The sequence below is a fragment of the Podarcis gaigeae genome (genome assembly GCF_964106915.1).
Source record: "Podarcis gaigeae genome assembly, chromosome: 8".
In the NCBI taxonomy this organism is placed as follows: domain Eukaryota; kingdom Metazoa; phylum Chordata; class Lepidosauria; order Squamata; family Lacertidae; genus Podarcis; species Podarcis gaigeae.
Window position 1 is genome coordinate 80,389,038 of NC_139684.1, and position 26,913 is coordinate 80,415,950.

The 26,913-nt window shown below is 47.5% G+C and overlaps 1 protein-coding gene across 2 annotated transcripts in view; it reads left to right on the forward strand.

Annotated features, from left to right (window-relative positions):
• Window positions 1-26,913, forward strand: part of TMEM145 (transmembrane protein 145) — a 34,727-nt gene that overhangs the window by 6,675 nt on the left and 1,139 nt on the right. The window contains exons 1-14 of one of the 2 annotated variants that reach the window (XM_083753949.1): window positions 4,134-4,751; window positions 6,224-6,298; window positions 6,757-6,834; window positions 10,666-10,752; window positions 13,878-13,979; window positions 14,067-14,151; window positions 15,827-15,898; window positions 17,107-17,175; window positions 18,369-18,449; window positions 18,768-18,846; window positions 21,399-21,492; window positions 23,306-23,478; window positions 24,165-24,285; window positions 25,391-25,591. In XM_083753949.1, the coding sequence (XP_083610075.1) occupies window positions 10,675-10,752; window positions 13,878-13,979; window positions 14,067-14,151; window positions 15,827-15,898; window positions 17,107-17,175; window positions 18,369-18,449; window positions 18,768-18,846; window positions 21,399-21,492; window positions 23,306-23,478; window positions 24,165-24,285; window positions 25,391-25,591 (1,155 nt within the window). In that variant the 5' untranslated portion in view covers window positions 4,134-4,751; window positions 6,224-6,298; window positions 6,757-6,834; window positions 10,666-10,674. Of the gene's footprint in view, window positions 1-4,133; window positions 4,752-6,223; window positions 6,299-6,756; window positions 6,835-10,665; window positions 10,753-13,877; window positions 13,980-14,066; window positions 14,152-15,826; window positions 15,899-17,106; window positions 17,176-18,368; window positions 18,450-18,767; window positions 18,847-21,398; window positions 21,493-23,305; window positions 23,479-24,164; window positions 24,286-25,390; window positions 25,592-26,913 lie in introns of those variants that run through there. The other variant, XM_083753948.1, reaches the window with a different exon arrangement.

Below are 26,913 nucleotides of genomic sequence, written 5' to 3' on the forward strand. Positions count from 1 at the left end.
AGAAGAGAGAGCTTCAGAAAAGGATTTGAAACATGGGAATTGTGCTGGATATTGTGTTGGACCACATTTGCACCATACAGTGGTACTTAATTCGTTCTGGAGGTCCGTTCTTAACCTGAAACTGTTCTTAACCTGAAGCACCACTTAGCTAATGGGGCCTCCTGCTGCCGCTGCGCCACCAGAGCACGATTTCTGTTCTCACCCTGAATCAAAGTTCTTAACCTGAGGTAATATTTCTGGGTTAGCGGAGTATGTAACCTGAAGCGTATGTAACCCGAGGTACCACTGTATATTTAAAGTGCTACAATACCATGTCAAACAGTGATGGCTCCCCCCCCCCCCCAAGACTTCTTGGAGCTGCAGTTGTTAGGAGACACCCCTCTGGGAGCTACAATTCCCACTGTGGTTTAACAATCAATCCTCCTCCATCGGGAACTCTGGGAATTGTAGCTCTCTGAGGGGAGTAGTGGTCTCTGGATGACTCTCAGCTCCTTTAACAAACTACAGCTCCCAGAATTCTTTGGGGGAAAGCCATGGCTGTTTAAAGTGGTACCATAGTACTTTAAGCGTTTGGTGTGAATGCAGACTGTTGACCCATTTAGCTCAGTACCGCCTGCTGATAAACAGCAGCAGGTTTTCAGAAAGGGGGGCATTCCCTACCTGGAGAAGCCAGGATTCGAACCTGGAACCTTCTGCCTGAAAAGCAGGTGCTTCACCTGAGCTTTGCCCCTTCTCACAACTTTAACACAGCGCCTGTTCATTGCTGCTTGTTTGCAAGATGCAGCCGCTGAGGCAGCAGGCCTCACCAAAAAACAGTATTTTTTGAGGCAATGCGCCCCCAGGGGTTTATTTGGGGGGTGTTTCGAAGAGACCTGCGGCAGGCAGATAAAGCTCAGGAGGCTGCTTGAAATCCAGGGAGGGGTGTGTGCAATCTGACCCCCCCCCTCTTTTTTTGGATCCTTCCCTCTGCCTTTGCCCCAGTTCTCGGATTTTGCTTGTTTCCTCTGCCTTCTTCAGCCTCGGGTACGGTTTCCGTGGAAACCTTGAGCATGGGTTGTTGCCATGGGAACGCGAAGGGGATTTTAAGGGGAGGGAGGTAGGCCCGAGAGTCGGACAGAGGAGAAAGAGGGAGGAGGAAAGAGGCTTGTTTCCTTAGATATCCATTTCCCCAGGGAGATTTTATATACCTCCACCTGATATTATATACATACATTTCTAGATCTGGCAGATATGGTCTAGCTTACAATATCCTTCCCTGCCTGTTCTCCAAACCCTTCGATCTGCCTCTCTTGCCTTCTCCCCTGACCCGAATTATTTCAGCCCCTCCTCTTGAGACTTTTGTCTGTCTCAGCTGTGTCTATCAGTGGCTGTTGTCTAGTGGCAGCGGGGATGGCATTGACCCAGGAAACTGCGGTGGTACGGTGACTTGACACCGTCTGTGGTGTCAGGTGCCTGAGAAGCAACCGCACGGTATTTCGCTGCGCTGTTTCGGCCGTTTAGAGGGAAGGGGAAAGGAGGTGGATGCAATTCCTGGAAGAACGGGGGTTCCCGATGGTCGGATCACAGACACAAACCCCTTCCCTATCGGCATTGAACTGGAATAAACAGGGTTATTCCTGCCGCACTCAACGTCGTGCATTTAAGTGCTATGATGACACTTTAAACAGCCGTGGCTACCCCTGCAAAGAATTACAAGACCTGTCATCTGTTAAAAGTGCCAAGCGTCCCCCTTGTTCCCGTCACAGAGCTACAATTTCCAGAGTGGTTTAACAATCAAATCCCTCTGGGAACTGTAGCTCTGTGAGGGGAATAGGGGCCTCCAAGCAACTATCTGCACCCTTAGCAAACTACAGCTCCCGGAATTCTTTGGGGGAAGAAGCCACGACTGTTCAAAGCAGTTTCATAGGGTGGCGTGAATGTAGTTTCTCTGGCATTTGCAATCAGCAAGGCAGATTAGAGTTTGTGCCAGAAGGAAACTGAGAGAATGCTGTCAAGGGGGATAGGATCTGACCTTTTTTTAGTACCCTTTGCTCCATTTGATTAGTGTGAACTGTCACGTAGCTGCCTTTTGGAGGATGCTGTGGGCAAAGGGAGCTTACGGTTTATGACCCAGGTATCTAATTTGCTGTGGCTCTTTGTTACTCCCTAAGGAAGGTCACTTCTGACTTTGAAGTTTTTGCCCTGAAGTCAATAAAGAGCTGAGCTCAAAAAGCAAAAAGTATCCATGGAAGCTGACAAACAGGACATCAGATCACCAACCTCAGTCTGCCTTCAGGCATCTCCTACCTGTCTAACTTCCTACTTGCAAGTAGTCAGGCACCCCCTAATGTTGACCTCCCTGCCCTTCACCCTATAAACACCAACGGGCACCAGCCACCACTAAATAATAATAATAATAATAATAATAATAATAATAATAATATTTTTATTTATACCCCGTTCTCCCCAGCCAGGGCGGCTAACAACCACCAATAATAAAAACAAGTTGATTGGAATACAACTTATAAAACAAGGTTAAATACAACATTAAAACATTAAAATGCAGCCTCATCACAGGAGGAGAAAGGAAAAAGAAAGAAAGAGGGGGAAGGAGTCAAATTGATTCCAAGCCAAAGGCCAGGCGGAACAACTCTTTCTTACAGGCCCTGCGGAAAGAAATCAGATCCTGCAGGGCCCTGGTCTCATGAGACAGAGCATTCCACCAGGCTGGGGCCAGTGTTGAAAAGGCCCTGGCTCTGGTTGAGGCTAATCTAGCTTCCTTAGGGCCTGGGACCTCTTGGGTGTTGCTATTTATGGACCTTATGGTCCTCCATGGGGCATACCAGGAGAGGCGGTCCCATAGGTACGAGGGTCCTAGGCCACAAGTCATGTGCGAATAGGAGGCATGGGAATGGGGGCGAAAATGAATAATAAAAGAATAGAACTGTATAGCTGGAAGGGATCCTGAGGGTCATCTCGCCCAACCCCCTGTAATGCAGGAATCCTGCCCCCAGCCGTCCCTGGGGGGGGGCTCGAACCACCAACCTTCTGGTTAACAGCCAGACACACTGACCCATTACACCACTAAGCAGAGGCACGAAAGGGTTTGCAGAATAGAAAGAGATGGTGGCTCCAAGGTTTTTGCGGAAGGTGAAAAAGCTGCTTCGTAGTTGCCATATTTGGGAGGAGTGAGGTGTAGGAGGTTATCATTGGGGGGGGGGGTTGTGTGCAAGGGGAGGGGGTAATCACCACCACCATCACCATCATTTACATATTTATACCCCCGCCCATCCGGCTGGATTTCCCCAGCCGCTCTGGACGACTGCCAACAGATTAAAAACAGAATAAAACATCACACATTAAAAACTTCCCTAAACAGGGTCTTGGCGGCCACTCCCAGTCACCAGTCTAGCTGCCGCATTCTGAATTAGTTGTACAAAAAGGAGGGGAAGGCATGGACGTGGTGGTGAAGGTGAGAACAAGGCTACAAAATAGGGCCGCAGAATAGAAAAGTGGTTTCAGGACTGGGATTGGGAAGGTGAAAAGAGCTTAGGAGTTGCACAGGGTGGAAGCTGTAGGGGGTTAATGGTGCAATGGTCAGGTTTGGGTGATTGGCACAATTAGGGTTACAGCCCTGTTTGTGTTTGTGTGTGTATCCCCACCACTCTTTTCTCACTCTTCTCATTCTCTCTGGTGGCCAGGATTTTAAGCAGAGGTTGGACGGCCATCTGCCATGGATGCTTTAGCTGAGATTCCTGCATTGCAGTGGCCTGGACATAGATGGCCCTTGGGTTCCCTTCTAACTCTACCATTCTAGGAATCTATAAGCAGAGCCTGTGTTTCATAACCTGTAAGAAAGGGCTGCAGGAGGTAGACCATAGCTTCAGTATTTAAATCAGGGTGGGGAACCTGCAGTCCTGAGTCTAATTTTGTGTGATCCAGAGCATCAACTGGCTCTCTGGACATTGTAGGGCCATTCTCCTCCTCCAGACCACCGCCTCTGAGAATCTCTTCCTCTTTGGCACTGTGCGAGAGAGAGAGAGAGAAATAGACAGAATAGACCCAAAGAACTATGCAATCCTGCAAACTCCACCCTCTTTTGGCTCTGGTCCCACCTACCACCATATCCAGCCCCTCATCTCCGCCCACTTGTGGTTACACCCCCAATAGACTTTTTCTGTGTGTCAATGGCCCTCCATCGGGAAATGTTCTCAAGTTTTGCGTAAAAACCTTTGAGTCGAGTGACTCACTTCCCGGGAAACCATGACAACGCTGTTAACAAATGTGGAGTGGCACATAATCTGCATTGAGAGTGCATCTTGAGACTCAAGTAGCCAACACTTTTGGATCCTGTTCCCAGATCTGGAAGAGGTCCAATGGTTGGAGAGGTCGGGCCTTTGAATATGCACTGTAAGGGAGGATATCTGCTTCGTAGATGAAAAGGAAAGTTGGTTCTAGGAGTCTGTACACATCTCTGCCAAGTCCATATCTATACTAAAAACCTACAAAAATTCTGTGCTAAAACTGGTAAACAGGAGATCAACACCTATAGGTTCCCCCAAAGAATCAAAGTTTTATATTAGCTGAGGAAACCAAGCCTTATGAGGAATGGTTGAAGGAGTTGGGTAAAGAGGAGACTGAGAGGAGATATGATAGCCATGGAAGATGGAGCAAGCTTGTTTTCTCCTGCTCTGGAGGGTAGGATCCAAACCAATGGCTTCAAGTTAAAAGAAAGGAGATTCTGACTAAACATCAGGAAGAACTTTCTGACGGTAAGAGCTCTTTGACAGTGGAACAGTCCCCCACTGGAGGTTGTGGATTCTCCTTCCTTGGAGGTTTCTAAGCAAAGGTTGGATGGCCATCTGTCATGGATGCTTTAGCTGAGATTTCTGCACATTGCAGGGGGTTGAACTAGATGATTCTTGGGGTGCCTTCAATCTCTACAATTCTATGATATTGAGAATTCTTTATAAGAAATCCCATGTCAACCCCACTTCTGCCACCCAGAACCTGCGGTCTGGGGTCACAGGACCCATTAATGTTTGTGCAGTAAGATCCTGGTCTCCTAAAATGGAGCCCAAATTGTGAAATAGCCTCCTGCCCTTGACTAAAAAAAGAATTCTGCTGCTTTCAGAACCAATTCCTGAAGCAGGCCACTTCACCAGGCCACAGGACAGGGTCTGCCTGTGCCCCTCTTCATTTAGGGGTCTACACACCTAGCAACAAGCCGTTGGTACAGATTGGCCTGCCCTCTCTAGTTGGTGCACTGCGCTCTATTAAATTAATGACTATGACGTTAACCGCCTAATAGATTTCATTTTATGGGGATTGTTTGGGATGTTATTTATCCTTCCTACAGCCAAGCCGTAAAAATTTTATGGTAACTGGTTGGAGCCGTGTTTGGGCTGCTGACACTTGAATAATTTTCAGGCTGGGTTGGGCTTACGCTAATCTCTCCTGAAATATAATGTTCTAATCGTATTTGGATGCTTTCCACAGCGCCCTTCCATTGGGTTGGGTTTGCAAAGGGCTGGGAGAAGACCCTCATGCAAGAAGACCCTAAACATTTCAAGAGGAACATGGAAGCTGCTATATACAATTTCAGACCATCATACTCCCCAACTGTCCCAGAAAACCCAGACATCCCATTTCACCCTGTGAGAGTACAGTGGCCATTTTGGGCGCCTTGCTCTTGCGTGATTTTTGGTCGAGATCTCACTCCGAAAAAAGTGTCCCCCCCCCCCCCCGAATATGCTATCTTGTGCGGGTCATGTGACTTGTGCAGGATTTCAGACCCAGAAGATGGTGTCCTGGGTTTGGATTTAGGAATCTTCTAAAAACTGTTTTATTCTGGCAGGACTTTCAAATGTGAGATTCTTTGCCAAGCAGCTCTTACTGATGGGTTTAATAATAATAATAATAATAATAATAAATTTTATTTATACCCCGCCCTCCCCAACCAAGACTGGACTCAGGGCGACTAACACCAGGTTAAAAAAAATTGATTAAAATACAACTTAAAAACAAGATTAAGTACAACATTAAAATGCAGCCTCATTTCAGTAGGAACTCAAACCTTTTTTTTTATGTGTTCATGGTGATATTGTATGTTTAGTCTGTATACCACCTTGGGATATATTATATATGAAAGTGAGGTTCATAAATATATTAAACAAAAAAAAAAAAGAAAATGGTGGAGCTGGTATGATAAGAAATAACACATACACGTACTCCTTCTTCCCAGGACTGGGTCTTCTTGACTCGATTCTGCTTCCTTTCTGACTATGGGCGCCTGGACTTCAGGTTCCGCTACCCAGAGGTAATATTTTTATCTTTCAATCATATTCCTTTTTTTGGTTTTTTTGCCACCTCTTTTACCATCTCAAAAAATTTGGTGCCTGCATAAAACTTTTTTAAGACAAGCCTCCCCAACTTCATATATATTGACATGCTCTAATATTCTTTTTTGTTTGCTATTTTATTTTTAATGGCATTGAACTGCTTTTATTGACATATTTCATCCAATAAGCAAAATAAATAAAAAGCCTAACCTTTTTTCATATATGGTGGGAAAAAGCCCTCCAGGTGTGGAGGGACTCCAACTCCCATCATCCCACAGCCAGCATGGCCTGTGCTCAGGGTGATGGGATGTGGAGTCTGGCCCCATCTGGAAGACCACAGGTCCACCATCCCTGTCGTTGTACACAATGTGTTTGTCATGTTGGGCCTATGTTGCTGTTGCTATCCTTAAAGCTGTACTTCTGCTTCCCTTTAAAGGCCAAATGCTGCGAGAATATCCTTCTTTATTTTGATGATCCTTCCCAGTGGCCCGCCGTCTACAAGAAGGGAAACAAGGTCAGTTTGGATGGTCATTCAGCTGCAGTTAGACTTCCCTTCAAGAGGTGAATATGTCCCAGTGGGTTAGCTGCTTCTCTGCAGGTTATGCACAGTTGCCACCGAGGCAGAAGGAGAGAAATTCGATTTAGGCCTCTTTGGAAGCCAAATCTTATCAAAGCCACGCTTTTCAAAGCTATATGTGAACCAAAAACACATCTGTCCTTGGAAATTCGCACTTATCAAAATTTTGCTTAGCAACGTTTACAAAGAATGCATCTATGAGGAGAAAGTTTGCATAAGGATGGATACATTCGTGGAAAAAACAAAACAAGAAGGCATTTGTATATGGGGAAACAGCTTTCAGAAACGTGTCCATTAGCTAAAACTGCATTTTAAAAAATGTGTTTATTAGGAGAAATCTGTAGTAAAATGCTGGTGAACCAATGTCCTTAGTGATGTGGAACTCCTGCTTCCATCACCCCAGCCAGCATGGTCAGTTTTTGGGGGTGATGGGAGTTGTAGTCCCGCAATAGACTAGCACTTGTTTTATACTTGTTACGCTGTCATAGCTTCTTCCCGAGGATCGGGGGAACTGTCCTTTGGTGACTGGACTGAGAATCGTCGGCTAGAGTTCCCCTGTTGCTTCCCCTCACAGATCAGCAGTTCCAGGGGTCACGAGTCTTGTGGAGATGTTGTGGGGAGGGTTTTTGGAGGATGAGGAGGAATGGAAGGAGCTTTTGAGAACTGGAAGGTCCTAGCGGGGTTAGGAGATGAGAACTTGAGACGCCGAGTAGAGTCTGACCTGGGTGAGGATCCCAGTGAATTCCACTCATTCTTCTCTGACTGATAATGAACTTAGGGGATGGAGGGGCACTGTGATGGCCATTAAACCCAGTTTAAGTTCATTCTGCATAAATCTTTGTGTTTGGATCTCAGCTCATGTGCGATATTGCTTCAGTCCTATCCACATTAGTTGAGAGGAAGTCCTGTTTACCGTATTTTTTCTCTATAGGACGCACTTTTTCCCCTCCAAAAATTAAGGGGAAATGTGTGTGCGTCCTATGGAGCAAATGCTGGCTCCTTGGCTTCAGCGATAGCAATGCGAAGCCTCCGAAGCGCAGAGGGAGCGCTCCCTCCGCACTCCGGAGGCTACGCGTTGGTTTCGCTGAAGCCTGGAGAGCGAGAGGGGTCGGTGCGCACCGACCCCTCTCGCTCTCCAGGCTTCCGGGATAGCCGCCTGAAGCCTTTGGAGTGCAGCGGGAACTTGTGCTGTGCTCCAAAGGCTTCAGGTTCCTTTTGCTGAAGCCGGGAGAGCAAGACTCTCCTGGCTTCAGCAGAGAGGGAGAGCTGCGCAGCGTCCCTTCAGCGAAGCAGGAGGAGAAATGGAAGGGGCTCCGTTTCTCCTGCCGCTTCGCTGAAGGGGCGCTGAGCAGAGAGGGGGAGAATTTTTCCCCCTTGTTCTCCCCCTCTAAAACAAGGTGCGTCCTATGGTCAGGTGCGTCCTATAGAGCGAAAAATACGGTAAGTCAGTAAGACTTGCTTGTTTCTGAATAAGAATTGGGTTGTGTGTTGGCTTAGGGAAGCTGCTATCTTTCAACGTGGCACCTTCCCGCCCCCCCCCTCCACCTCTGCAGTATTGTGGCCCAAAGTGCCCCTGACATTAGGGAAAAATTGCAGAAGCATATAATGGCCATATATCAAGCCTTACCCCCGGTCCCAGAAGAACATGATTATGCCAGATTAGTTCATGAGACTCCCTCTGAGGAGATTCCCCTGAAATAGATCGTTGTCTATACTGGAGTTCAACATGAGGGTCAAGCTGAAGAAACAAATGTTTGAATTGTTTCTAAGCTTGAAAGGGGGGAATGTGACAACCTGAGAAAGGCATACGGGTACACCATTATGCCTTATGAGTTCTTTTCATAGTGCCTAATTACTAAGGCTAAAAGTGCCTAAATTCTAAAAACCAAATGCTCTCTCTCTTCCTCTCTTCCTTGCTGCTATGTTTGCAGAAAACAGAAATATATTTAGCCGCGCTCGCAATCTGTAAGGAACATATTCCTCCTGCTCATAGTCACCTTGACCTGACGAAGGAGGATGTCTGAGGTTAGGTATTTTCCACATTGTGCAGATGGCCAATAGAATAGGGATAAGAATGATGACCTACTTTGCAGGGTTGTTGTACAGATTACCCAGGTAATTTATGTAAAGCGATTTGAGCTCTCAGAAAGCTCTGCATGAAAAAAGCGCAAAGTATTCTGGTACGCAGGTTGGTGGAATGACATAATAATCCTCTATTTTCTATAGCCAGCAGTTTCTTCTGCTCAGCAGTCCCTTAGTAACAGAAGCTGCTCTTCAATTGGAACGGGTCAAGAATTTTGAGGTTTCTCTTCCAAGGTGGTTTAAGTCAGAAGGGGCAGGGGTGAGCACTTGCAATTTCTTCAGCGCTGAGGGAAGCTGGAGAAGGGGAACCATTATTAGGTGCTACGAAGCTGCAGCACATTTGCATATTTCAGCTGTACATAATTGACATAATTTCCATGATGACAGTGGGTGTCAGGGAGCAGCTGGGTGCCTTTCTTGTGCGATGTAATTTGCACGCTTTCTGGTGTGAGATTAGATGTGGCAGTTTCCGGAGATATGAGCATCGGCTATCAGCGGAGGCTCGTTAAGGCTTGGCGATGAGAAGTGTTTGCTCACAAAACCTTCGTGCTGCCAGAGGAGCCACACTAAGGCCTGGTTCTCCATGTGTGCAAGGAAAGACACTGGGAGGAGGTGGGGTTGCATGGTTGCTAGGGGAGACAACAGATTGCTCCCCTATCCTCTTCTGCCATCTACTTCTTCTTTGGCAATCCCTCGTAGCTGAGTAAGATTGTCTTCCATAAACACAGTTTTAACACTGAGTCCGTAAGTGACTGTGGAGGCCAATTCTGGATCTACACGTCCTTCCACAGTGGGGACATTGGTTTCCGGGCGGGAGTTGATCAGGGTGTGGAATTGCCAAGCGAGCCTTTTAAGCACAGAGCTTAAAAATTAATATGCAAAAGTTTAAAAGGCTCAAGGAGATAGGCTAATAATATATTAAGGATGGAATAACAAATAAAGTGAATGACGCAAGAATAACAAAAATAATAGTGGGGAAAGAAGATTGCACACAGGTGGAGGGAGGTACTGGGCTGTGGGGGAGGGAGGTGAAGGGATTAATTGAAACTGTTAAAGATTGGTATAGGATTTAAGATATTTAAATTTTCATAAAGATTCCTTAAGGAAAGCAGAAAGCAGCAAGAAATATCAAGTAAAGGTATCGGAGAGGAGATCAGTGTAAATGAAAACATGAGACTTATGGTTTTGTTACATATGATTTTATTTTGGAGTTGTCTGTTTATTTAGGAGTTGTTTGTTGTGAAGAATGTATATTATGTGAATAAAATAATAAAGGCCGAATAACAAAAAGAAAGGAAGGAAAGGAAATACCACTTCTGAATGAACAGTACCACGGTCCCCTTTTGCATGTGGTCATCCTGCTCAGGGTGATGTTGGTTTGAGGCTCCTACTATTTCCCTTTTACCTCCTCTTTCATCTAGAGCCAGTGTGGTGTAGTGGTTAAGAGCGGTGGACTCATAATCTGGGGAACCGGGTTCGCGTCTCCGCTCCTCCGTATGCAGCTGCGGGGTGACCTTGGGCCAGTCACACTTCTCTGAAGTCTCTCAGCCCCACTCACCTCACAGAGTGTTTGTTGTGGGGGAGGAAGGGAAAGGAGAATGTTAGCTGCTTTGAGACTCCTGAAAGGGAGTGAAAGGCGGGATAACAAATCCAAACTCTTCTTCTTCTACTCTTTCCTCTTCCTAGGATTGTTTGATGAAGGAGTCCGTGATCCGTCCAGAGAACAATCAGGTGATCAACCTCACCACCCAGTATGCCTGGTCTGGATGCCAGGTAAGCGTCTCTGGGACTTGAAAGGGGCTGTAGGGTTCTGCTCACCATTTCCCCCATACCCAAAAACTCGGGATGTTGGTCATAGTAAGATCAGACAAACAGACAGTCAAACAGATTTGGGAGGTGCTAAATTAGATACAAGAGACGCGGGTGGCGCTGTGGGTTAAACCACAGAGCCTAGGACTTGCCGATCAGAAGGTCGGCGGTTCGAATCCCCGCTACGGGGTGAGCTCCCATTGCTCGGTCCCTGCTCCTGCCAACCTAGCAGTTTGAAAGCACATCAAAGTGCAAGTAGATAAATAGGTACCACTCCGGCGGGAAGGTAAACGGCGTTTCCATGAGCTTCTCGCCAGAAGCAGCTTAGTCATGCTGGCCACATGACCCGGAAGCTGTAGGCCGGCCCCCTCGGTCAATAAAGCAAGATGAGCGCCACAACCCCAGAGTCGGCCACGATTGGACCTAATGGTCAGGGGTCCCTTTACCTTTACTTTAAATTAGATACAGGATGTTCTGGAGCAAAAAGGCTTGTGAATGCTATTTGCACTTTCCAGAAACAACCGAAGACTTTTTTTTGTTCCGACAAGCTCTCTCAGCTGGATGCATAGATCTCTGCCATGGAAAGAAACATGGGTGTTTTAAATGTTACCTGCTGTAACTTTCTGTGATGTGTGCAACTGCTTTTTAGCTGATTTTCTTGAATTTTGTATATTGCGTGGAAGGTGTAAATGAGAATCATAGAATTGTAGAGTTGGAAGGTACTACGGGAACAATGCAGGAATCTTTCGTCCAATGTGGGGCTTGAACCCCCAGCCCTGAGATTAAGAGTCTGATGCTGTATTGACTGAGCCTATCATGAAACAAGCAGGCCAGCCCTCTTTTTCAGCATTCCTTATGACACAAAAGAAGACACTTGCAGTGAGAGGAATAGGTTCTGACTGGGAGTCCAGCAAAGATGGGGCCTTTGTCCTCTATTTCATCTTGTCTCTCAGTGTGGAGAAAGACAGAGAAAGCAGGATGGCGGGGTGTGTGTGTGTGTGTGTGTGTGTGTGCGCGTGCGCATGCATCTAAGGCTGTGTGCAGACCATTCTAAAACAAAACAAACCGAGTGCCCAGGGAATCCTGATTTATTCACCAAGGAAAGTTTGATTCAGCAACCTAAACGACTTATGCAATTGGAGCAAATTTGCATGTATCATCTTACTCAGCACATTTTTTTCTGCAGTATGATTTGAATTTTTGAATTTCTCTCTTTTGACCAGTTGTGGGACAAAGACACTGACTGATACCTCTTCTCCACTTATAGAATATCTTATTTAGACATCTCTGACCTTTGAATTTTATTTCATTATTTTTAAAAATACATTTTTATTTCTTTTTGCATATATTTCCCAAACAGAACGTATCATCTCATCTTGTACATCATTTGGGTATTTTAGCGTAAGACTTCCATCAACCACGCCTAATTATTTTCAAACCTCCTCTTTTAATCTTACATTTATTGCCCTATTACTTTTAATAGTCAACAACTTATAATCCCTTCTCATAAGTCTTTTCTGTAATATTTCATATAGTTCTCCTTACAAAACTTCTTGTCCTACAAGCGTAGTAAGTTGGGCCTTTGAAATTTCAGCCAGTGTTGCCCATATGCAGTTAAACCTCTCTGTGCAGCTGCAGGCTCTTTTTACTCTAACAAGGGCTACGATTCTGGTTTATTTCTCCGCTAAGATGCTTCCCCCCCCTCCACAAAATTCATAGCAAACTCACATACACGGGCAGGGCTTGGGGTCCCACAAACTATGGCCGATATTATTCCATGTAGAATGTGGAGCTCACATTTGCTTCCTGAGCAGGTCTTTGGTTCAGCTACATCAGGGCTGGGGAATTTTCAGGGCTGCGTGCCAGAGGCAGGCAGAGTTGGAAGCAAAATTAGGCTGAGCATCAAATGCAAATGTAACCTTTGTACAGTAGGATAGTTTTTACATGCACTCGAACACCCCTCTTTATCCTCCATCCCGACAAGCAACAGGCATGATCAGAATTCAAGGAAATATTCCAGTCAGGCAAAGACCCTTGGGGAAAACAGGGACAGTGAGAGGTTTGTGTGTCTTGGGGAGAAATTCAAGGGCCTAAGCTATAGACTCCTGTGATATTCCTATAGCTCCTCCTTCAGTTTTACCTGATTGCCATATCACAAATCTTCTTGTCTGCCCTGTATACCCGAAGGAACATCTCCATCTCTGTCATTTAGCCTGGACATTGAGATCCAGCTCCGAGGGCCTTCTGGTGGTTCCCTCACTGTGAAAAGTGAGGTGACAGGGAACCAGGCAGAGGGCCTTCTCGGTAGTGGTGCCCTCCCTGTGGAACGCCCTCCCATCAGATGTCAAACAGATGTCACCTTCAAAGGGGCTACCTGTAAAGGTGACCCAAAAACTGCAATTAATCCAGAATGCTTTAGCTAGACTGGTGACTGGGAGTGGCTGCCCGGACCACATAACACCAGTCCTGAGAGATCTGCATTGGCTCCCAATACGTTTCCGAGCACAATTCAAAGTGTTGGTGCTGACCTTTAAAGCCCTAAACGGCCTTGGTCCTGTATACCTGAAGGAGTGTCTCCACCCCCATTGTTCAGCCTGGACACTGAGATCCAGCGCTGAGGGCCTTCTGGTGGTTCCCTCATTGTGAGAAATGAGGTTACAGGGAACCAGGCAGAGGGCCTTCTCAGTAGTGGCACCTGCCCTGTGGAACGCCCTCCCTTCAGATGTCAAGGAAATAAGCAGCTATCCTATTTTTAAAAGACACCCGAAGGCAGCTCTGTTTAGGGAAGTTTTTAATATTTAATGCTGTATTGTTTTTAGCACTCAATTGGGAGCCGCCCAGAGTGGCTGGGGAAACTCAGCCAGATGGGCTGGGTATAAATAATAAATTATTATTATAAACAGATAAACAACTGTTTGACTTTTAGGGGGGGGGGACATCTGAAGGCAGCCCCGTATTGGGAAGTTTTTAATGTTTAATATTTTATTATGTTTTTATATATGCTGGAAGCTGTCCAGAGCGGCTGGGGCAACTCAGCCAGATAGGCAGGGTACAAATGATAAAATTATTCGTGTTATTATTCTTTCCAGTTGGTGACAGAAAATTCGGTGCGGTACTTGAGCTGCGCCAGCGGCAGGAGTTTCCGCTCGGTTCGTGAGCGCTGGTGGTATGTGGCCCTCAGCAAGTGTGGGGTGAGTCTCATGACACCCGCCCACTTGGGTTTGTGGCTCTGTCTTAGTTCCCTAAGATCAGAATGACTTTTGACTGCTCTCTCACAGGGCGATGGGCTGGAACTGGAGTATGAGATGATCCTCACCAACGGCAAATCGCTTTGGACGCGGCACTTCTCGGCTGATGAGTTTGGTGAGTTCCCTGCTAGTTCACGTCAGGTTTGCGAAGTTCAGATTCTAGGAATCTGAATTCCTACAGCACGTTTGCCGAGGCTTGACAGAGAGAGAGTGTGTCAGAGTGGTTAGACTACTGGGCTAGGAACTTAGAGACCAGAGTTTGGTTTTGCACGCAGGTATGAAAGCAGGTATGATCGCCGAAGAATTGATGGTTTTGAATTCTGGTGCTGGAGGAGACTCTTGAGAGTCCCATGGACTGCAAGAAGATCAAACCTCTCCATTCTGAAGGAAATCAGCCCTGAGTGCTCACTGGAAGGACAGATCCTGAAGCTGAGGCTCTAATACTTTGGCCACCTCATGAGAAGAGAAGACTCCCTGGAAAAGACCCTGATGTTGAGAAAGATGGAGGGCACAAGGAGAAGGGGATGACAGAGGACGAGATGGTTGGACAGTGTTCTCGAAGCTACCAGCATGAGTTTGACCAAACTGCGGGAGGCAGTGGAAGACAGGAGTCCCTGGCGTGCTCCGGTCCATGGGGTCACGAAGAGTCGGACACGACTAAACAACAACAACAACAACAACAACATGAAACAGCATTAGCTTGCGCCTGTCAGGCATCTCTCAGCCTAAACTACCTGATGTTGAGCAGCTGACAACAGCCATCAGGCACCCAGACAGGCAATTCTAGTTCCTCAGCAGCAGCAGCAGCAGCCCTCACACAAGAGCGATAACCTTGAAGCTTCAGACTGGAGTGGTACAAGTCAATTTCTTTCATCTCACAAATTCCTTTGATCCACAAACTTGCCAAGGAACTGGTAAGTTTCATTACTGAGTCACCTGCAGTTCAACAGATCACTCTTCTTCCCAGGCTGAGAGGGAAAAGGGTAAAACAGGTTATTTATTGGGACAGGGTGATTTTCGCAGCTGTTGTTAAAGTTGCAAAACAACAAAGCCAGGGATGGAGTGGTGGAGAAATTTATGAAACCACAATAGGATATCAGCTCCTCCCAAGGCATGATGGAGAATGGCAACAGCCGGGAAAAGATAGATAAGAAGAAGAGTTTGGATTTGATATTCCGCTTTATCACTACCCGAAGGAGTCTCAAAGCGGCTAACATTCTCCTTTCCCTCCCTCCCCCCAACAAACACTCTGTGAGGTGAGTGGGGCTGAGAGACTTCAGAGAAGTGTGACTAGCCCACGGTCATCCAGCAGCTGCATGTGGAGGAGCAGAGACGCGAACCCGGTTCACCAGATTACTAGTCCACCGCTCTCATATAACGTTTTACAAGGACAGAATAATTGCCACACACAGGAAGAACAAGGGTATAGTCTGAGTGCCTCACTTGTAGTTCTGTAAATCATTTAATGCGTCAACACGAATGCAAGTTATTAATACTGCAGTTGTTGTATAAGGGATTATTGTTTTGGCCGGAATGCAATTGAAATGAATAAGATTTTGGAACGCAAAAATAAAGAAAATCATCAAACAATCAAATGTAGCACACAGGAGGGGCGCACCTAAATTATATAATTTGGTATTTGAACGATTGGTCTTTGTAATTGTATTATAATTTGGTATTGTTGTAATGAAGCTATTATTGGATTATAATTAAAATTAATAAAAATTATTATAAAAAAATAAGGCAATTCCCATGTCCGCTGCTGAATCTGCTGTCTCCTTTCTTCTCAGGCATCCTGGAGACAGACATAACTTTCCTGCTTATCTTCATCCTAATCCTCATCATCTCCTGCTACTTTGGCTGTGAGTACCAAAGAGTCCCAAGGGACGCAGGTGGCGCTGTGGGTTAAAGCCTCAGCGCCTAGGACTTGCCGATCGAAAGGTTGGCGGTTCGAATCCCTGCGGCGGGGTGCGCTCCCGCTGCTCGGTCCCAGCGCCTGCCAACCTAGCAGTTCGAAAGCACCTCCGGGTGCAAGTAGATAAATAGGGACCGCTTACCAGCGGGAAGGTAAACGGTGTTTCCGTGTGTGGCTCTGGCTCGCCAGAGCAGCGATGTCACGCTGGCCACGTGACCCGGAAGTGTCTCCGGACAGCGCTGGCCTCTTGAGTGAGATGGGCGCACAACCCCAGAGTCTGTCAAGACTGGCCCGTACGGGCAGGGGTACCTTTACCTTTACCTTTTACCAAAGAGTCCCAGTCCAGATGCAGTTGGGTCAACGCTTCCTGTTTCTCATGCAGTGTGACTTATTTTGGGAGTCCCCAGTGCCCAGGCAGGGACGTGGGTGGCGCTGTGGGTTAAACCACAGAGCCTAGGACTTGCTGATCAGGAGGTCGGCGGTTCGAATCCCCGCGATGGGGTGAGCTCCCATTGCTCGTTCCCTGCTCCTGCCAACTTAGCAGTTTGAAAGCACATCAAAGTGCAAGTAGATAAATAGGTACCACTCTGGCGGGAAGGTAAACGGTGTTTCTGTGGGCAGCTCTGGTTCGTCAGAAGCGGCTTAGTCATGCTGGCCCCATGACCCGGAAGCTATACGCCGGCTCCCTCGGCCAATAAACCGAGATGAGCGCCGCAACCCCAGAGTCGGTCACAACTGGACCTAATGGTCAGGGGTCCCTTTACCTTTATCTTTACAGTGTCCAGGCAAACGGGGCGTCGCTCTGTAGAGAGGCAGGGGGGAGTAGCTCCTCCAATCGGTGTTGTGACGGAAAGGCTTGACAGCGAGGAGGGGGAGCTGCGGGGTCAGGTATCTCCAGAGAATAATGGGACGGCGGGCCTTCGCAGAAATATGGGCCATGGTAGGTTCCCAATAGTACCTACCCCTGGCTCTGGAAGAAGAATTTCTAAGAGAAACCCAATCTCCAATGTGTCTTGGGCAATGAAGTGAGGGAGAGAGGCCTCGTTGCTGTGTTCCGGTGGGCAGAGAAAAGCCAACGATACTTTTGCCAACGGCCCCCTGCTCTCTGTGTCTCTCTGTCTCCATGACCCTCTCTGTCTCTTCGTTCCCTCCTAGATCTTTTGAAGGGACGGCAACTTCTCCACACCACTTACAAGATGTTCATGACGGCGGCTGGGGTGGAGGGTGAGTCCTAGGCAGGGAGGGCACATTATTGGGAGGAAAGCAACCCACCAAGTTGCTGACACCAGTGTCTGGGCTTTGTTTCTGTTTTCACTTGCTTATTGATTTGGCATTTATTATAGCCCACCCCTTATTGTGTAGTTCCAAAGGTGGTTTAATATACAGTGGTGCCTCGCAAGACGAAATTAATCCGTTCCGTGAGGCTCTTCGTATAGCGGTTTTTTTGTCTTGCGAAGCAAGCCCATTGACAGCTTAGCGGATTAGCGCTACAGCTGTCAAGCAGCTTCCAGCGATCAGCTGTTAAGCGGCTTATCAGCGGAACAGCTGATAAGCGGCTTAGCGGCTTAAGAAAAGGGCGAAAAAAGCGGGAAAAAACCCGTGGGGGGATGCAAGATTTTTTTCGTCTTGCGAAGCAACCCCATAGGGGAATTCGTTTTGCGAAGCGCCTCCAAAACGGAAAACCCTTTCGTCTAGCGGGTTTTTCGTCTTGCGAGGCGTTCGTCTTGCGGGGCACCACTGTACATAGGGTGCGTTCCAGTTAAACTGTGTACTGTCTCCTGCCCCCAAAGGCTTAGGGTTGTGCATTCAGGTTCGGAGTTCACTGAAATGCTTTTGGCAGGGAAAAGGGGTGTCAGAAGGGATGGAAGGAGGGGCCAAAAGATGGGGATTGGGATTAGATGGCTGATACAGTTGGAGGGGACGCGGGTGGTGCTGTGGGTTAAACCACAGAGCCTAGGACTTGCAGATCAGAAGGTCGGCGGTTCAAATCCCCGCTACAGGGTGAGCTCCTCTTGCTTGGTCCCTGCTCCTGCCAACCTAGCAGTTCAAAGCATGTCAAAGTACAAGTAGATAAATAGGTACCACTCTGGCGGGAAAGTAAACTGCCTTTCCGTGTGCTGCTCTGGTTTGCCATAAGTGGCTTAGTTATGCTGGCCACATGACCCGGAAACTGTACGCGGCTCCCTCGGCCAATAAAGTGAGATGAGCGCCACAACCTCAGAGTCGTCCGCGACTGGACCTAATGGTCAGGGGCCCCTTTACCCTTTACCTTTACAGTTGGAGGACAAAGAACAGTTGCCAGGGATCAGGAAAGAGACCCTGCAGGAAAGAGACCCCTTCATCCTCTTTCTGCCTTTGCAATTGCACAACACTTGCCACCTGCTGCATTCCCCTCCCTCCCTTTTTCTTCTCCTCAGTGCTCAGCCTGATGTTCTTCTGCATATATTGGGGCCAGTATGCGAGCGACGGCATTGGAAACGGCAGCCTCAAGATCTTGGGTAGGTATGAAGGGGGAATACAGAGTGAGCAGGGCCACATAAAAGTTGCCATCTTGGGCGTTGCTTATCAATTACAGTCCTGCAGCCGTTCATAAGGGAAACAATGAATGTTGTTGGCCATTCAGTATCATTCTTTCTAGTATGTATCCTAGTGTGTATCCCTTGCCCCTTCCTCGCTGATCCATTATTTAAAGGCCATATAAAAATCCTGGGCCACTTGGACCGTTTTGATTCTCATATTCCAGAAGAACCCTGTTAATGGCCTGGGCTTAACTCCATTTCTCCCTCCCTCTCTTTCTCCTTCCTTCCTCCCTCTAGCCAAGCTCCTTTTCTCCGTCAGTTTCCTGATCTTCCTCCTGATGCTTATCCTGCTGGGGAAAGGATTCACTGTCACCAGGTACCAGCATGACTAAAGGGGGACAGACCTTCCAATGAGTCAGGGTGGGATGGGGCTGTATTGCCTAGTGGTGAATAATTGGTGGGAGGGTGTGGGGGTCCATAAAGGCTGTGATTGACGGTTGAGTTGCTTCACTTGCAAACACGGATAACTGAGACTCGGTGCCATGTCTTCCAAAAAATGAAAAGCAACTTTGTGAGAGGGTCGTTCGGTGTGGAGAAACATCCTGCAGTCAAGATGCTTCTAGTCATAGAATTGTAGAATTAGAAGTAACCATGAAGGTCCAATGCAGGTATCTTTCGCCACACATGGGACTCAAACCCATGACTCCAAGAGCAAGAGTCTTGTGCTCTGCCAACTGAGCTATCCCAGTTCCTATTTGTTCTCGGATCCCAAATTCAGATGCAGTTCAGTCACACATTGGCAAACTCCGGGTTTGAAACCTCCGGGTATAGGGTGGTATATAAATTCAATCAACCAACAGACAGACAGACAGACAGACGGACAGACAGACAGACAGGAAGACAAACTCTGGTTGCAAAGTTATAGTGGATTAGGAGGTCTTGCGTTACAAACCCACTTCCCCAAACTACTGGTGGCAGCTGATGGAAAAGTGCACAGGAATAACACTTCTCTGACACAACATTGCCTAACCTCCCAGCAAGCAAACCAGAGGTCCCATTCATTTCATACATTTAAGGTGTCATAATACCACTTTAAGCTAAGAATTCTGGGACCTGTAGTTGGTTAAGGGTGCTGGGCATTGTTAGGAGACTCCTGTTCTCTTCCCAGAGCTACAGTTCCCAGAGTTCCCTGAGAAGAGGGATTGATGGTTAAATCTCTCTGAGAATTGTAGCCTTGCAAGGGGGACGGAGGGTCTCCCAGAAATCCTCAGCACCCTTAACAAACTACAGCTCCCAGAATTCGTTGGAGGGAGCATGGCTTTTAAAAGTGGTATCAGGGTGCTTTAAATGTACGTTAAATAGCTGGTGTCATCTAATCTCTCTGCAAACAAATCAGGATGAAAGCTCAGTTAAACAGCTTGTCTGCAAGTGGCCCAAAACATTAAAAACAAAATTAAATAGACTGCACCACAGAGACAGCCGCTAGATTTCTGCAGGCTACACATGCCCCCTACTGGTAAAGCCCTTGAAATGACAAGCTAAGTTCTGTGTACACACCTCCTGTACGCTCTGCGTTCAAAGTGCTCCTGCTGCGGGTCAGGGAAGTGATGTACACACCATGTTAGCAGCAGTGCACAAAGCACATGTATCTTGTCTCATACTTTATTGAGTCTCTCTAGTCCAAGGGTGCCTGGTCCCCGATAAGGTCAGAAATGGGGAGTGCTTCTGTTTGTGCCCACGTCGTGATGTGATGTTCAAAGGGAAGGCAATAGAGGTTGCAATGGGACACAGAGGAAGAGAAGCAAACTATTTCGATGTGCCTTGCCCATTTAGAGCCCAAGGGGTATTTTGAGGGGCAGAGAGGGCAGGACAGGCCTAAAACAGTCCAGGCCTGTGACACAAATTAGCATCTGGACAAATTGTGATGCTGGTCAGAGAATCATTGACATTGCACTTGGCTTATAAGTGACATGGGTTTGTTGACTGGGGGAAGAAAGAGGAATGTTGGAAAACTGAGCAGTCAAAAGATTTGCAGTTGAAACTTTAGGAATGAGATGAGTACATTTAGTGCGGATAACATTTACAGGGGAGATTAACAACAACAACAACAACAACAACTTATTATTTATAACAACAACAACAACTTATTATTTATAACAACAACAACAACTTATTATTTACAACAACAACAACAACAACAACAACAACAACAACAACAACAACAACAACAACTTATTATTTATACCCCATCCATCTGACTGGGTTTCCCCAGCCACTCTGGGCGGCTTCTAACAAAAGTTCAAAAGTACATTAGAACATCAGTCATTAAACACTTCCCTAAACAGGGCTGCCTTCAGGTGTCTTCTAAACGTCAGATAGTTGTTTATTTCTTTAACATCTGATGGGAGGGCGTTCCACAGGGTGGGTGCCATTACCGAGAAGGCCCTCTGCCTGGTTCCCTATAACTTCGCTTCTCGCAGTGAGGGAACTGCCAGAACGCCCTTGGAGCTGGACCTCAGTGTCTGGGCAGAACGATGGAGGTGGAGACATTCCTTCAGGTATACTGGACTGAGGCCGTTTAGGGCTTTAAAGGTCAGCACCAACACTTTGAATTGTGCTCGGAAACATACTGGGAGCCAAGATCGGTGTTATGTGATCTCGGTGGTTGCTCCCAGTCACCAGTCTAGCTGCCGCATTCTGGATTAGTTGTAGTCTCTGCATCACCTTCAAAGGTAGCCCCACATAGAGCGTGTTGCAGTAGTCCAAGCGGGAGATAACTAGAGCATGCACCACTCTGGTGAGACTGTCCGTGGGCTGGTAGGGTCTCAGCCTGCGTACCAGATGGATAAAGGGTATTGGGAGATTTGGGGTGTGGGGCAGTCATTCCTTCTTCCCCCATATCCTGGCTCATGGCTCCCTGTTTTGCAGGGGTCGGATCAGCCACACCGGCTCTATCAAGCTTTCTGTGTACATGACGCTCTACACTATCACTCATGTCGTGCTCTTCATCTACGAGGCTGAGGTGAGTGTCTGTTTACTCTTGTAGCAGCTTAGATGGAGCCAGTGTGGTGTAGTGGTTAAGAGTGGTGGACTCGTAATCTGGTGAACCGGGTTCATTTCCCCGCTCCTCCACCTGCAGCTGCTGGGTGGCCTTGGGCTAGTCACACTTCTCTGAAGTCTCAAGTGCAATATTAATAGCTTCCATTCGTGTTGACGCATTAAATGATTTACAGAACTACAAGTGAGGCACTCAGACTATATCCTTGTTCTTCCTGTGTGTGGCAATTATTCTGTCCTTGTAAAACATTATATGAGAGCCAGTGTGGTCTAGTGGTTAAGAGCGGTAGTCTCATAATCTGGGGAACCAGGTTCGCGTCTCTGCTCCTCCACATGCAGCTGCTGGGCGACCTTGGGCCACTCACACTTCTCTGAAGTCTCAAGTGCAATATTAATAGCTTCCATTCGTGTTGACGCATTAAATGATTTACAGAACTACAAGTGAGGCACTCAGACTATATCCTTGTTCTTCCTGTGTGTGGCAATTATTCTGTCCTTGTAAAACATTATATGAGAGCCAGTGTGGTCTAGTGGTTAAGAGCGGTAGTCTCATAATCTGGGGAACCGGGTTCGCATCTCTGCTCCTCCACCTGCAGCTGCTGGGTGACCTTGGGCCAGTCACACTTCTCTGAATCTCTCAGCCCCACTCACCTCACAGAGTGTTTATTGTGGGGCAGGAAGGGAAAGGAGAATGTTAGCCACTTTGAGACTCCTTCGGGTAGTGATAAAGCGGGATATCAAATCCAAACTCTTCTTCTTATCTATTTGAGAACCTCGCTAATCTAGGCCACATCTACACCATGTATTTAAAGTGCTATGATGCCACTTTAAACAGTCATGGCTTCTTCCCCCAAAGGATCCTGGGTGCTGTAGTTTGTTAAACATGCTGCCCCAATTCCCCTCATGGAACTATAGTTCCCAGAGTGGTTTAACAGTCAATCCCTCTCCACAGGGACCTCTGGGAATTAGTTGAATACATCCCTCCTGTTACGATATCGTCAGAGGGGTCCACATCCAAACACCATCCCAAAATAGGTCGCAGGTGTGATGAGAATCACGAGAAGAGTAGGGCTCGGCGATATCTGGTTTTCAACATCAAGATCTATCCCCATCTCAACATCATGATATACCGATATATGACAATGTCTGAAATAAGGGTGGAGCTACGTTAGAGGCATTGGCTGGCTTCATGGTTTTTCCTGCATCATGATTTTTGCATTGTGGACATACACACACACACACACACACACACACACAGAGAGAGAGAGAGAGAGAGAGATTAGCAATACAGTGGTATCTCTGGTTGAGAACCGGATCCATTCCAGAGGCCCATTCGCAACATGAAAAGCCCGCAACCTGAAGCGCCATATCTGCGCAGATGCGCGGTGTGATTTGGCACTTGTGCGCATCCGCAAAGCGCGATTTAGCGCTATTGCACACGCAGCGAAACCCGGAAGTAACCCTTTCTGGTACTTCTGGGTCGCCGCGGGACGCAACCTGAAAAAACGTAACATGAAGCAAACGTAACATGAGGTATGACTATATCACTATATTGGCAGGTCAAAAATTACGAAACCGATATCACAATACGGACTTCAAACCGGTTTTGGATGATGTATTGATATCTCGCCCAGGCCTAGAGAAGAGGGCGTTGCAAGCCTCCGTGTGCTTAGAGGCATGTGGTTCACATCCCCAGCTGTGAATTTTGTTGAGGCCTGTGCAACTCTAGCAATCGCATCTCCCAACCACTCAACCGCTTCCTTCCTTTTCGGCCCCAGTTCTTTGATCAAGCACAGGTGCTGTACACTTACGAGTCGCCGGCTGGATATGGCCTGATCGCCTTGCAGTTTGTGGCTTACATCTGGTTCTGCTACGCCATTCTGATCACTCTCAAGCAGTTCCCGGAGAAACAGCCCTTCTATGTGCCATTTTTCGCCGCTTACACCCTCTGGTGAGTGGATGTAGAGGACGTTAAGGAGGAAGGAATCTAACTTGGGGGGGGGGGGATGGACCTCCTTTTCAACCCGAGGGCCACTTCCCCTTTTGGACAGCGTTCCAGGGGCCACCTGCTATTGGTGGTTGGGGTCAGAGGCAAAAGAGGGAGGAGCAATGGATGGAAATTTTACATTTCTACATTTGGCTGGTTGCTAAATACACTCACAACACCCATCTCTTACCTTGTGCCCAGACAAACAAGAGGCATTATTGGAGTTCATGGGAACATACTAGCCAGGCAAAGACACTCAGGGAAGGGACAGTGAGGGGTGTGGCCAGGGAAGAGTTCAGAGGACCACATAAAGAGGCCTTGAGGGCCAGATTCAACCCCTGGGTTTGAAGTTCCCCACCCCGGTCTAAGGGAATGTAACTGATCACCCCGAATGGTCCCTCACTCTCAGCTGGCCAAAGTCAGGACAGATGTTTGCCCCTCGTCCAATGAGTGGGCCGGCCATGCTACATAGGTGAGATTTGAAGAAGGAAGACAAGGGGGTATCCTGGGCACAATGCAAATGTCTGGCTGCTTTTCCAAGGGGTAAGAAAAGCTCTGTAGAAGCTACAGTTAAACAGAGTATTGTTGGAGGCAGTGGGGAGAAAATGTGTGGGGAGCACGTCCTAAGCAGCCCTCTTTGTCTCTCGCAGGTTCTTTGCTGTCCCAGTCACTGCACTTATTGCCAACTTTGGCATCCCCAAGTGGGCACGGGAGAAGATAGTCAACGGGATCCAGTTGGGCATCCACCTTTATGCCCATGCCGTATTTCTGGTAAGAAACTGCCAGCAGCCTAGAGGATTCCCCCATTATCCTGGCAGTCGCTAAACTCTTGGGGCCAAATGACGCATTAAGACACCATTGACCGGGTCTCCTGACTTCTTACTTTGATATACTGAAATGCAATCTGGGGGTGAGGGGAGGATAGGGATGACCTTTGAATCTGATCCTGTTCTGTGAGCCCTTTTTTGCAATTGAAGCCACCCCCTGCAAGCTGTTTTGCTGCCTGCAGATGGAAAAATACAGGGACCCACGCCTCATACATTTTTCTCCAGGGTTGGGTGCAAGGAAAGATCATACTTGCAGGCCTCTTGGCATTGATGGGTTCTGTTTTTGGTGTTTGTTTTAGGTTCAGAAACCAGTTGTAACTCCCTTGCATAACATGCACTCACGATATCTACTAGTACAGCCTTTGCCAGGTTGGTGCCCTCCGGACCTTTTGGACTACAACTCCCATCAGTCCCAGCCAATATGGCCAACCACCAGGGATGATTGGGAGCTGGAGTCTAACAACCTCTGGAGAGTGCCCGTGGATTCCCCATTCCTGCTGATACAATCAGCAGTCAATTCTGCCTTCTGTTATAGAATGCTTCCATTTGGGGGTCAATTCTTGACGGAGCCTCTTTCATGGACCAGTTTTTTGGAGGTGTCCTCCTACATTAAGTGTGGGTGGAGATGGAGATGAGTATCCCTGCTGAACTCTACCTCTCAGCTACTCATAATGTATCTACAAGTGTGAGGACTAGAAGTTCGCTTCTCTCTCTCTGTTTTAAAAAGGGGGCAATGCTAGAGAAATTAAGAGAGGAAACAGATGTGTTTTGCCTAGAGCAGGTGTGTCCAACTCCTAAGAGACTGTGATCTACTCCCAGTAGAAAAAAAACTGGAAGTGATCTACCCATTGTCATTGGAGAGAGGAGTGTGGGGGGTGGGTGGGTGGATTGCCCAGAGTTCTTTAGTTTTTATTTGTTAACTTTCAGTAAACCTTTTTTAATCCTGTTAAGTTGTGGGTGAACATATCAGACGGGCTTAGAGGAAATGCATGCATTTGAGCTTCTGGGTCCATGCAGGCCTTGGTCCTCCACTCTCGTTGCTTCCTCAGATCATGACACGGCCCTCAGCAGCCAATAAGAACTTCCCATACCACGTGCGGACATCGCAGATCGGGATTGTGGAGGAGGTGGCGTCCGGGGCCAAGTTCCCGCACCACGTCTACGGCAACGTGACGTTCATCAGCGACTCGGTGCCCAACTTCACGGAACTCTTTTCCATCCCGCAGAGTACCGGGAGCAGCTCAAGCAATGTGAGTGCTGAGGCAGTTCCCTGCTTCCTAACCTTCCCTTGGTCTCCCTGGTTTTCCCTTCCAGCACTTCTGCTAATGTCCTCCATGGAATCTCTGGAGAGGATGCATCTCTCCTCTGGATGGCAGCTGGATTCTGGAGGCAGAGGTCACTCAATCTCTGTAGAAATCCCCCACTCTTTTGGGAGGTGCAGGCTCTGCTTCCCTGGGCTCTGCACATTGCTCTTATATCCCACACTGGTTTTTTCCTCCAAGGAGCCCAGGGAAAGTGCGTGGATTTCCCCTTCCTCTTTGAATCCCCACAACCACCCATCTGGTGAGGGGCTCCAGGAAGGTTCTCCTGCTGTTTTCTCCTCTACAGGCCCCTGCCCAGCTGGGGCACCAGGCCTCGGGCAAAGAAGCCTGTCTCACTGCACAAGAAATCCCAAGCTTGCCACCTGATGGAGCAGCCTCCCTGTTGCCTCTGCTTCAAAGCATTTTGCCCCCAGTTACACCCCCCAAATTTCCCATCAGATGATGGTCCTAAAATCCTGCCCACCCTACTTCACACCCTTAAACTACCTGGCCTCCGTACTTCCTCCATGCATCTGGTTTACAAAGGCTTACAGATCTGACAGATCAGGTTTACTCCCTTCCTCTTGCACGAGGCTAGGTCTGTGCTACTCATGAACCGCCATGCTGAGTGCAGCTCCCCAGCTGTGCATTGTGGCTGGCCAAGAACTTGCCCATCCTGATTCTTTTCCCCCATTTTATTTGCTGTACTAGAGAAGTGGCGAAAAAACAGGAGGCTTCTAAATCTCACCGTGGGCTGCTTTATGTGGCTTGGGTTGCTGTACAGTTAAGGAAGCGAGAGGAATTGGATTCTTTTTGCACGTAAAGGCGAATTTATCGAATTCTCACTCTCAGGCCACAATACACAAACATAAATGCAGCCATGCTTCGAAATCCACACGTCTGCTAATTCTGCAGTGCTGTTCTCCAGCCAAGTAGTGTGTCTAAAAATGTAGTGTGGAGGGGAAATACAAGAAGACATTATATTAGGGGAAATTGCTTTGCCAAAAATATGTATATTGGAAGAAATTCAAACTAATATGCGGATGAATTTTCAGGAGTACTTTTTAATTTTTATATATAAATAGGCAAACTGATGTAGAAATGATGAGAGCTGAACTTCAGATGAGAAAGCAGAGAAATCAGAATTGACTTGTTTGCCAGTCCCTTCGCATGTGCCTGCGCTAAGTCTTGTAAACCCTGAATACCTCCTTGCCCTCGTGATTCAGTTGCTTCTGGTTTGTTTGGGGTCCTTTATTTCTGTGGTCCACCCC